Genomic DNA, 12,403 nt, shown 5'->3' with positions numbered 1-12,403 from the left:
AAGCACTGATTTAATGAATTGGGGAGTCAGAAAACCCAAGTGCCAGTCTTTTTGCCCATGACCCATTTCCCTGTCCCTTCAGTGGGGCAGACAGACCCACCTCCCTCCCTCGGCGGGTGGCGGGAGCCATAGCTCGTGCTCTGATGGTGCCCCATGCCCTGCCTTGCACATGGACTGGACATTGCCTTGTCTCAGTTCTCCTTCTAGTGTTTTCTGCTGAGTGAATTCATCAAAGCTGGTGGTGAAGTTTCCCCTCAGCTTTTGTCCTCATTGCATTCTTTAAATATTTAATATAAGCACGTCTTTACATCACCCTGATTGAGGCTGGGTATTTTCTCCTAGGAGCTCCGGTAGCTGGCGATGGAGGTGAGCCAGGGAGAAGGACAGGGAGTGGGAAAGGTCCCTGTGGAGCTGGGAGGGCGCCGGGGAGGACAGTCTGCTGAAAAGAAGAAAAATCAGCAAAGGCAGAGGGAGAGCCCAAGGGAAACAGGGTAAATGGGCAAACGGGGGGACTTAGGTTGAGATGAGGTGGAGAAGGTGCTTGGCTGGGGCCGATTTTTTATGGTGCTTTCAGAAGGCTGAGAAGACAACCTGGATGGAGACAGAGAAAAGCCGGTGGGGACAGACAGCTTGCCCAGTTCATTCAGAAATAAAGAGAAAAAGGGAAGTGAGGACATAGCTAGAGGGGCGGGAGTGGGTAATAACAATTAATAACAATCAGAGAGTGAACCGCTGAGATGTGTTCACTTCAGCTTCAGCACCAGATGACAGCAATCACTTGCGATCTGTATGGCAGGAGCTACCTGGTAAGAATCACAACTTCTAGAAATTATATTTAAAAGCAAACATTTTGGCCTCCTGCTTCCTTCTTAACCCCCAAACTATCTTTTAGTCATTTTGGTTATTAATAGATCCCCTGGGAAGCTAGAAGCATGTTGTTGCTGGGACAATTGCCCACCAATGTATATACTTCATAATTCTCTTTATTAAAATCTTTCTTTTTAAGAAACACAAATTGAAACACTTTGCAATCAGTTACACAGATCAGTTAATATTGGTGACAGTTCCTACATAATTAAAACAAGTACTAACAAATTCCAACTGTTTACAAGCCAAAACTTAAATTAACAAGATTATATAAGCTCAATAAATAGTACATCTGGTCCAGTTCAAGTATAATTCAACAAATCACAGCCTTAATCCTTAGAGAATAGAAAAACCCTGAATATAACCAGCCTAACACTAATTTAGTGTTAAAGCCAATATGAGACTTTGTCTAATCTTATGGGGCAAATGTTTAATTCTTTTATTTTTTACTCCAAAGAAAGTAAGTTGCAGATGATTGACATTAAAGACTATTTGAGATCAATACAGGTTTCACAAAGATGAAAAACACAGTCCCTATTCAAAAAGTGCAATCTTTGGTTGAGATGTGTTGAAATGGTTTGTATATATAAAGGAAGCTCCTTTTTAAATATCGATATTTATTTGGCTAGACCTGAGCCTGCTTTGTGCTATATATATATATATATATATATGTATTAATAAACAGCGTGGATTATAGTGATGATGAATTATGCCAACTAAAAAAAAAAGTCAAGATTTTAAATATAATAAACCAAAAGAAACAACACATTTTTACACCAGCTGAGAAAGGTAAGCGGCTGCCTACAGTGGCCTTCTTCCTCAGCAGAATAGGTAGTAGAGAGAAGTTGAGGAGTTGAGTGCCTGTCAGCATTGCATGATGGCCTGTTGGAGAGGGAAGGAGATTACCTCCGAGTTCTCAAAGTGCATCAGGCTGAAAACTGATCATAGGGATCATTAGGAGCTAGTTGAGACTTGGGATTGCTTTTAACTGCTTTCAAGTGTTGAGTTTTAGGGGGAGAAACGACCTTCTCAGAAGGGGAATTGCCCGTTTGGCTGTACCCAGGATTCTGCAGATTGCTGTTGTGTCAGGACAGAGCCCAAAGCCACGGGGTGTCCAAACCACCTCTACAAATGTCTGGGTCTGATCACGTCTGCGGGGCTGGGCACTGCACCTGCATCACTCCCCTGAGTCAGCTCCCTCCAGAAGAGGAAACTACGCAGGGCAGAGATGCCGTCTGGAGCCTTCTCCTTCCTCAGCGGCAAGCTAGGGCCTGTATCCATGACCCAAACAAGGTTATCTGGAGCCAGGACAGTTCCCAGTGAGCCTCGGTCAGGACTCCAGCTTTTGGAGCCCTGGATGGAAACTGAAACTTAAGCAATGGGGGACTGAAGGATACCAAGGCCCACTCTGAGGAAAGGATTTTGCGTGTCTAATGCAGCTGGCCAGGTGAACAAAGGAGTTTAAATATGCAAGCTGTGAAGAATGGGAGTGATCCTGGTTCAGAACCAGAGGATGGGGAAAGTAGTTTGAATCATCTCCCGTAAATCCAAAAATAAGCCCCTGGGTAAACACTCATTTTAATTATTCTGCTGCTGCCAGTCAAAATCTCATGGTTACCTACTGCCTTCCCTGCCTGCCTGTATCCACCTGTTGTCTGTTTTTGGAAAGTCTGATTTAAAGCTTTTTGGCCTGGGAAAGTCTTTGTTGTGGATTTGTGCTGTGCCTATAATAAAGGCAGCGGACCCGTAGCTTCTACTGCAATACAAATAAAGAATAATAACAGTGATACTTTTCTCATTTGAGGTTACCTGGGGATAAAGTTGCTGGAGGCATATGACTTTGATATACAGTCAGCTATGTCTCACATCCAATTAAGCCTAACCACATGGTCTAACAAGCTCCCATTAGGCCGGTGAGAGCCCCAATTTGATAGCAGGGTTAGCTTCAAAGATTTGATGCTTGCATTTGTAGTGATTTCCTTCCCTTATGCTCAGAATATGCTGAAGGGCATGAAGGGAGCTTCACAGTCAGATGATACATGACCAGCTTGAGAGCTGTGCTTTACAAGACAATTGCACAATCTTTACTGCCATTTTCGTAATCTTACAGCTTGCGATACAAGCTCTCGCCCTAACAGCCCTGTCCTCAAATTTCACTGCAATGTGAAAAACAAAGAGTCAAAGAAAAACCCAACCCTTGAAGGAAAAATACCTCGTTTGCAATATTATTTTTTTCCATAGGGAAAAACAAAAAAAAAGCTGATTTAAGTGACACATGGACCCAAGTCTTAACATACTTCAAGTCTGGACAAAGGAGGATTTAGGCTGTAATGTTTTTAATTTCCCCTTGTCTTTTGGATAGGTCACATCTGAATCTGGGATGCAAAGAATCCCTCAGCTTGCGAGAAGCAGGAATTCCAAATATGAAATCTGAACCCACCTCTGGTAAAAATGAGTGGAAAGCACAGGCCATGAAATGGAACAGGGCTTCAGGCAACACCAGGCACCTCTGAGACACACTGCCTGGCCACAGGGTACTTCAGAGAACAAGCATCGCTGCTGGCACAAGAAATAATGGAACGAATATTTTGGTGGAAGCAGTTTTGGCAATTTAGCCACTCTGCAATATTTTGCGACATCCACATTGTTCTTAGGGATGGCTAGAACCTTCTGGGAAACTATTTCCTCTCCACAACATCAAACAGGACATCCAGCACCAGCAATTTTTACAGAACATACCATGATGAATATTAGAGTCAGGCAAAGAGTGGAAATACATCTGCAAATCCCCATCTGTCTAGATTGCGTGGAGCGTTTTATAAAAGCATAACTCCGGGATCAATTCTGGCAATGGTTTGCGTACGCATTCACTTTGCTACACAAAGCCCTATTGAAATGAACCAGAAACTTGTACAGTGCATTTCAAAGGGACTCTGCAAACTACTAAGCAACAACTGTGCAGAAACAATAGCTCATAATAATGCCAGAGCTGCTGGTGCATCCTGTGTTCTCAGTGCAGCACTCTGTGAGCCATCAGTTGTTGCATTTGCCTTAAAAAATTCAGGGAAATAAAATACAAAAACAATATTAAAAGTCTGGCGTCTTTCCATGAAAACCAGGAAAATTCAATGTTGCCAAGCTGAGGAAAAGCAAGCTTGAAAGAAAACAAAAAGACCCCAAAAGCAAGGATCTTGAATGTCTAAAAGAGACATGGTCCGAACATGTGGCACTTTAAAACGCCTCTCATGAGAGTTTCAAGTCTGTAAGACTCAAAGTTGGCACCCTTTAGAATTATCAAAAAGAAGAGTTTCAAACACAACGGTACCTGGAGAACATCCTGATCACAACATGGAAAATGCTGGAAACCAGAGCAGGTTAGCTGTCAGCCCGTGCGTTCGAATTGCTCTCACTGCGCTGGGTTCAGGCTGTAAGGTCCCTGGGACAGACTGCGGCTCCCTCTGCATTCGTACAACACAGTCAGGGCTTAACAACACAAACATTTGATCATTTCACCAAGCTCTAAGACACATGGAGGTGGATGCTGATGGGGTTTGTATTATGCCATCTACTGACTAATTTTAGCACAATGGCTTTAGATGTCCTATGCAAATCCTACTTCTCACTGGGCAATGAGTGAATGGCTGAAGATATTTTAAGCAACATTAAAGCCTATTTATAGTCGCATCTCCTTTCCTTCCAGCGTCCACTGGAGGATGCTGAGTGCTTCTAAATACTCCGCCTGACCTGATGTGTCACATCAGAATTAAAACTTTAAGAATCCCTGAGAATTCTGATTTAATCTAGGAAACCACTCCCAGCACGCAGAGTGTGAGAAAGAATTGCTCCACTTCTTACAGATATGCCAGCATTGCTTCACCGTGGGAAACAGTTTCAGGCATTTTGGTTTTTAATGGCACTCTGGGCATAGATGCATGGAACATGCTCTTTATTTCCCCTCCTCTGTACAGTGCAAATTGACAGTTGTATCATAAAAATAAAAAAAAATAAAGTATCAGCATTCACTCATTATAGCTCTTCCAGTTCATCCACATCATAGTTTTTTCTTCGCAAAGTGAGGAACAATGCCAGTGTCATCTTGAGGCAGATGGCTGCCTTCTTCCTTCATTTTCAGACTCTCTTCTGCCAGCTGGGATAGATACTTCTGCAATCACATCAGAAACAAAGCATTGTTACCAGAACTGAGATTATTCAACATGGGATGCTTTATGCCTGTTCAGAGCTCTCACACCTAGCATCTCAAATGGGAAGAAAACACATAGAAGCCCCATTTTCATGAAAATTCAAGCCAGGAAATATAGCTGTGTCAGGCAAACTACCTTAATACATGGAAAGCCTCAGAAGTTCAGTGATTTACTCTGTGCCATACGGGGAACTGGTGACAGAGCCAGGAGGACCACGACTCCCCATCAGTCTGTGTAACTAGACCTCATCTTTTCTGCTTGCAAACTCTCTACTCGCATATGCTATAGGGCAGGTACTAACTCCATGGAGTTAGTCAACTGAATTATGCTAGTGTAAGACTGGTATGTCAGAAAATGGACACAGTTTCCAAGTCACAATTTAAAGCATGCATATTACATTTTCAGCATGTCCAGTTCAGAGATATACCTTTTGCACAACAACATTTGTTTTAAGGGAATAATCAAACTCAATAATAATTAACACAATTTAGCAGTCTGGCTAGAGTATTTACATTTATTGTGTTTCTCTAAGCTAAAGCCTTTCAGTGCTTTAAGTACTCAGTGTGATTTAAAAATACAGACATGGCCAATGAGGCTTTCAGCCTTCTGGCAGTGCTCTGAGTTGGCAGAGCTGCACACAAAATGGAAGATGAACTGGTGTGGGTCTGAAAATGGTGCTCAAAGTATTTATTCAAGGTCAACAGACCTAGAAATGGATGGAAAGAGGCTTCTTCAGCAGCAGCTAGTCTAGAGAGACACATGGGAAATTCCCACATAATAATGGAGAGATGTTCTTATTAATGACTTATGCATATCCCACATGCAAGAATAACTGACCTGCACATTATTAGGATCATAAAACTCTCTTTTCTGGCTGATTATTCATTCTGAGTCGTTTTGAGAAGACCATCTCACATCACTGCAAAATTTTATCTATTTGCAGGATTCCCCCAGAGTACAGTTTACTCTTTGGCATCCATGGGGAAGAGGTGAAATGAGAAATGGATGTAAAAAAACGGAGGGCTGTGTTAGGATTGCCAGGTTGTCTCATGTAAATACAAGTTTTGGATGTAAGAGGTACATCTGAAAGGGACTCAGTAACAGTGATGAACAGGCATACCTGTGACAAAATGATGACTGCACCCCTGTTACTCTGAATATAGAGATTTGGCTGTGGAAATTACACAACTCTCAATCTTGATCCCTGGGTACAAAATGCCATGTGGCAGAAAGCCAGAGTAAATGTTGCAGTAGTATACAGAGATATAGGATCCATAAAGGCTGGGAGAAGTGATCCGTACACCATGAACTGTAATAAATCACTAACGCTTGTCATTGGATCAGATAACCCATGCGTTTTTGTTCTTTAATGATTACCCACCAAAATAAGACTGAGGTTTATCCACCACCTTTAGCTGATGTTGTCAGCTATCATGTGAGTACCACAAACGCCAATTTTGAAGTTCACAGACCAGACATGCAGATTAATTTATAGCAAAATGACAGTCAAGGAAATATATTTTTTCATTTAAGTACAAGTTTTGATGAATACTGCATAAAGCCAGTGGAAAACAGGATAAAATGCTGCACTGAGTTGCCAAGGTAGCTTACACCAGATGAATCTGAGAGCTTTTTGTGGTAGTGGTGGGAGTCGTGGCCAAATGATGGATTTTTTTGGACATGGAAAATGTACTGGATCTGTAAATATAAATACCACCTGGGAAAATCATTTATTAAGCTGAAGAAAATGGAAAATTACAAGAAGTCTGCAAGGCTGACAAAGAAACAGTTGGATTTTTTTCAGTGATTGCTGTTCTTCAAGAGGCACCATACTCAGCTGAGGTTGACTATTTTACTTCAAGACAAAATCACCGTCATCTAAGCAAGGCTTTTGGAAGAAAACCCGTAAACAAACTGTTTAGTTTTGCGTTCAAATCCAAACACTGAACATACATTTTGGACGTGGCTCCAAGGAGTTCACGTGCAAGACGACAAATAGCAAATCAACTATAAAAGACTCATAGCCATGAGAGCATTTGGGACGATGTCGTTGTCATTGGACAATGGTATTTGTCATGTAGGTAAGACAACAGAAAGTCTGCAGCAGCAGTCCCATAGCTTCACACACAGTAAACGTTAAGAGTCCATAGTTTGTATTTTGGTGGATACACTCATTAAATTGCATCATCACAGAAGACTGACATTTTTTGCAGAGTGCATAAATAAGCATTATTGCAACTACAACGGTTCTAGTAATTCAGAACAATTATTTAAAATTTGCTGAGTTTCCACTTGAGCGGGCAAAAGTTGGATGAGACATTTACTTCCTCCATTTAGTAAGATAAGAGGTACGGCTCAACAGAACAGTCTGTTTTCATTACCATATTCAATGGATTTAATTTTAACAGCTTTTGTGGTCTTTGTTCTTTTATCTCATCAGTGTTAGATACCTACCAAGGTGCTCATGGGAAATGTCTTAACGGGGAGAAAAAGAGGTTTTTTTCCCACTGATTCAGTTTTATTTGGACCTTTTTTTCTATGACTTTAACAAAACAACTTAGAAAATGAAAAAAATCCCTCTTCTTCCCATGGGACCAGTTGCCAGGGGCAGGGGTTGGAGTTGCAATCTTTGCTTTAGCATGAGTTTCTTTGGGACAGCCTGCACTGAGTGGTGCCACCTCTGGTGAATCCCTCTGGATTTTTTTGTGTGAAGCAAAAAAAGGCATGCAAACTGGGCACCTGTTTTTCAAGCTTACACTTGGAGAATCCATTATTAGCAAGCATCGCAGCTCTGCAGACACAGTCTTTGAAAGCCAGAGGCCTTTGTATGATTACAGCTACATAACTTCAGGAAAGTCAAGAAGAAAATTCTCCCAGAGAAATTATTTGACTGTGAGTGTCACTAGAAAAGCCAATGCCTACTAGTCAGCTAGGGAAAGATAGCTGGTCCTTGAAGAGAAGCAGAGCTCCAGCATTTACTATGGGCAGAGGGAAAGAACAGAGAAAGAAGGAGCAGTTTCGCTTTGCTCTTTCATGACTTCTGCTAAGAGTATGCAAATGCCAACGAAAGTGTCTTCTGCAGTGTACACACCCTGCACACAGGCAGGGACTCAAGGAGATGAGAGGCAAGGCTACCTCCTCTGAGGAGTCCTCAGCACAGGGCAGCGAATGCTCACGCTGTCATGACTGATGCTATCAGCTGTGCATCTGAAAAGCAATAAAGGTAGGGTCTTTTGATTGAACTGCAAGCACCTGTGGTCTCTGCGTGCTGTTATCAAATGCTGATGTGCTTATGGTATATTCTTATGGAAACCATACAAGTAATTACATGCTTCTGCATATCCTTACAGAAATTATTCGATGGTGGTGTTCTGCGCGGCTGAACCGCTGTGCTGTTCTGTAGCACAGGGAGGGGATTTCAGCAGGTCACAGGAAATGCCTCGGAGAGCCTGTGCGGCACAAAGTACCGCGTGCTGAAACATGCTGCAGAAATTCACGCTAATGCAAAAATAAGTCTGGCAACATTATTAAACAAGTGGCATGTTTAATGGTCCTGAAATTAAGAAATAAGAAAGGCTGCTGCTGGGCTCAGTCCCAGTGATAGAAACGTCTGGGACCCTCAAGAACAGAGAATTAAAGATCTGAGTTGCATGCTGTGCTAGTGACAAGGACCAAATGTAGATGAGAAGATCAAATTATCACCTGGCCCCATTTTATTTATGATCCAGAAGCTGATTTCAAGGATCTGGGAGTGAGAAATTAGTGTGCTAACATTTGGAACTACTGAAAAGTTTTGCTTATCTAAATTTCACTTCATCTGAACTCTGTCCACAGAATAAAAATGAATTTTTTTGTCGTATCATCTATTTTACGCACAATCCACCCCATGAGCTAGTTGTTAGCTAGCTTCAAGTGTGTTTTTACCTGAAGATTTTTGTAGTGAACAGTACTTCTGCAGTGACTTGTCTTTGCTGTCTCTTCATTTGTGTAGAAGAGTCCACAGAGCTTGCAGTAAAACCCAGTTCTAGGCACCACAAATTCCACACCTGTGGAGAAATTCTGAATTACATTAAAATGTCACTTGAAACCCTTCCCCTCTACAAGAAACTTGTTTTCCAAGAAAAAAGTTGCTGTTTAGTTAAACGGCACAGATATGAAGACTGAATCCTGGATTCACTTCTCTGATTTCCCTAATTTTGCAATACTGAGCTACAGTTTAAAATCCTGTGCATTGCAAATACACCTTCCACTTCTTTCTTAGATATTATGCATATTTAAAAATGTACCTTCTCATGCATAATGTTGACTGGAAACTTCACTGTGTAACCTCAAGGGCTAGAATAGCAATAGCACTTATTAGCAGTAAATTCATGCTTAAGTTACACAGATTGCTCTTTAGGATGTACTTCTTCCAGGTGTTTTACTCATGATCAGTGTTTACACAGTAAAACCAATACTTTTGCTTATACTAAAAGTATAATCAATACTTTTATGACAAAGACTTTTAAATTAGTAAGTATTTTTCTTATACATTTCATATATAGTCCAAGGGAACTTATTTCATCTCATCAGCGACATTAACAGCTATCTTTTGCCATTCATCTGGAGTGAAATTAGCAATGATCTATAATCAAAAGCCTATTTCTTTCAACAGCTACCCCTCTGTCATATACCCTGTTCCTTCGCTCTCCTCACATCTATTCTGAAAAATAAATATAGCAAGTAGCCTTAAAGTGACATCTTGTTGTAAGCTCTAGGTATTGCAGTGGGCGGCATCGCAGGCTGAGGGCAGCCTGGGCGTCCGAACGTACCCAGGGGAATGCTGAGTTCGGTGAAGACGTCCTCTTGTTCCCAGCCTGGTGGAGAATGCCTTCTTTTAGCCTCTACCTCCGGGTATTCCAGAGATCTCATTTCCAGGTACCTAGAATTTGCTTAACAAATGAATAAATGTATTGAATGAAAACAGTTTATTAGTTTAAAGAGACGTTTGTAAACTTCTTGGGAACACTTTCTGGGTGGATCTATAAATGAAGTAAAATCTGGAAAAAATGCTTTTACATTCAAATCAGAGGCCTACTCAATGCAACTCCAACAGCTATACTACACTGTGCAGTCACCCCTATTTCTCCCAGTAGACGATTTTTCTATTTCTAATTTCAATTTCATTACGTTTTTTCTTTTCATATTTTAATCTCTAAATAGTCCTATAACATTGTACATCCCTCTGGCACAAGCGTGGTCCAGGTGCAGCTCCGTAACCACGTGTGGTATTGCAGGACCAGTGATGGAGCTGGGCTAACACAGGGGGGGCCAGCAGGACCTGCTGAGAGCAAATCCCCAAACTGCCTAAGGAGCTGTATGGGCAGAGCAAACCTTCCTCTGGTAGGACCCCTGCAACACCATTGTCATCTTCTCCCTGGAGCCATTCTCCCATCCTCAGTTCTCCAAGGGATAGTTTCTGCTTTATCACTCTTGGCCACTTGAAGATTTTGGTTCCTGGCCAGTAGGAATGGGATTGTTGGTCCCTGCTGACTGACATTAACGGACACAGGCAGGAGATTCAAGGTGTGGAAAAAAGTGGATTGATTTGCTGAGGCAGATAAAGCCAGTCAAAAGAACAGATGTTCTCCCTTCCCAACATGTGAATTGCTTTTATTTAAAAAAAAAAAAAATGTTATCACAGAGCAAGAGAATTACAGATAAACTCGTCTGATTCATATTCTTCAGTTCTTACAACAAAGAACTAGTTCCCTTACCTTGACAAAATTTCTATTGCATTGCAAATTTCACCTAGATAAGGGATATATTCTCTCATAAAATAAATATATTTTTGCCCAGACCAAACCCTTCCTGTCTTTCAAGTCTGTAGTTCAAAGATCTGCAATTTCTGCTATGAGAATGAATTTTTCTTCATTGTTTTAAATATGTCTATTACATGATTTAAAAGAAAATAATATAAAATCCTGACTGGTTGGCTTTCAAGTTAACTTTAAGCCCATCTCAGGTTTCCAAATCTGCAGCAGAGATCCTGGAAAACCTGCAAGCTTCAGTTAGCTCTTCTTAAGACACCCAGGGCCTTTGTGGCAACTTAAGTCCCACTTAAGTTGATTTCTGGGCTTCTGAGCTGGCAGCTGCATTTGCAGAGAGCCTGGAGCCTTGCACTGCAGATCCCAGATATCAAGCCCATGGCAGAAACCTGGGAAGCACAAGCTCCCCTGGAGCTTCCAGGCTCCCTGCAGTCAAGGTGGAAGCTGAGATGCTAAAAACACCGAAGTAACTGTGCTCTTGAGATACCCAACTCTTTTGCCAGCTGGCTGTCCATGAAGTGGGCAGCCCACGGGAGCCAACCTCACCATCCCCAGTCCCAGGGAGTTTGCATGGTAGTGTTATCTCCAAATATGCAAAGCCTGGCAAGGGGTCTTGAGGCCAAACAGCATTGAAAACTGAGCAAGTTTCAAATCTGTCCTGAAGGAAGAAGTTAGTTCAATCAGACATTCACATTAAATGTTCCAGCATTTTCTGGTGGAAAATTGCACCCTCAAAAATCTTCCAGCAACTTCTGTTCACAAATCCTTCTCCATCACACGGACTCCAGTAGCAACAAAAAGGAGCATTCCTGGCCAACACGCTCTGTGTTGTTTTCCACTTCGCCTCATTATACACAGCCCATTCGCTCAAGTTTCATTTGAAAGTGTGACGAGGAACTGAGCTCACTTTCAGACACTCAAGACCTCTTTTTTCCTGACAGCTAAAATATTAATAGGCAGCCATCATTACATTTATTGGCATTATCTCACAGCATGTCCTATCAGTTATTTTAAAGGCAGCATGCGGTGGATAACAGGAGATGATAAGGCAAGTCCTGACAAAAGGCACATATTTGCGTGAACAGGGACTGAGAAGTAACAATCTACGGATGATTTCCATGTTACTAATGCTTCAGTACAGTGTGTAAGAATACCCACCTTGTCCAGGAGCCAGCCAGACATTACAGATACTTTGCTGTTGACCTTCAGAGACTGTCACTCATTTCATTGACAATTCAAAATAAATTTAGCAGGGCACTGAAAGAGTTCAGCTAAACTCATGTGAACCTTGACATGACAATTATAGCAGCTTATGCCTTTCAGAAAGCTTGCAAGCTGCTTATCATATTTCCTTTACACTATTCAGCTAAGAGCCTCTAATGGTTTAGCTTGGCGAAAGGCACCGGGGTTCTTTTACTGAGCTGCTCCAAGGACAAATCTTGATACTATTAGCAACATTTATTCTCGTTAGCAATAAATTTCAGTCTACTGTCAGAGAAAACATGCAAGGCTTTCTGTGGGCTGAAA

The 12,403-nt window shown here is 41.7% G+C and overlaps 1 protein-coding gene across 12 annotated transcripts in view; it reads right to left on the bottom strand.

The window, feature by feature from the left end:
- Nucleotides 1-965: 965 nt before the first annotated feature.
- RBM20 (RNA binding motif protein 20) overlaps nucleotides 966-12,403 on the bottom strand; it is a 107,819-nt gene continuing 96,381 nt past the window's right edge. For 11 of the 12 annotated variants that reach the window (XM_087768183.1, XM_087768185.1, XM_087768191.1 and 8 more), the window contains 3 exons: nucleotides 9,881-10,000; nucleotides 8,994-9,115; nucleotides 966-5,029 (listed from right to left, as the gene is read on the bottom strand). In XM_087768183.1, the coding sequence (XP_087624309.1) occupies nucleotides 4,919-5,029; nucleotides 8,994-9,115; nucleotides 9,881-10,000 (353 nt within the window). In that variant the 3' untranslated portion in view covers nucleotides 966-4,918. The remainder of the gene's footprint in view (nucleotides 5,030-8,993; nucleotides 9,116-9,880; nucleotides 10,001-12,403) is intronic. The other variant, XM_087768184.1, reaches the window with a different exon arrangement.

The sequence above is a fragment of the Nipponia nippon genome, unplaced genomic scaffold, assembly GCF_047370975.1.
Source record: "Nipponia nippon isolate SJK-2023a ecotype South Korea unplaced genomic scaffold, ASM4737097v1 scaffold_3, whole genome shotgun sequence".
Lineage (NCBI taxonomy): Eukaryota > Metazoa > Chordata > Aves > Pelecaniformes > Threskiornithidae > Nipponia > Nipponia nippon.
Note: the sequence above shows the minus strand (reverse complement) of the source record. Positions and strands in the feature narration are given on the sequence as shown.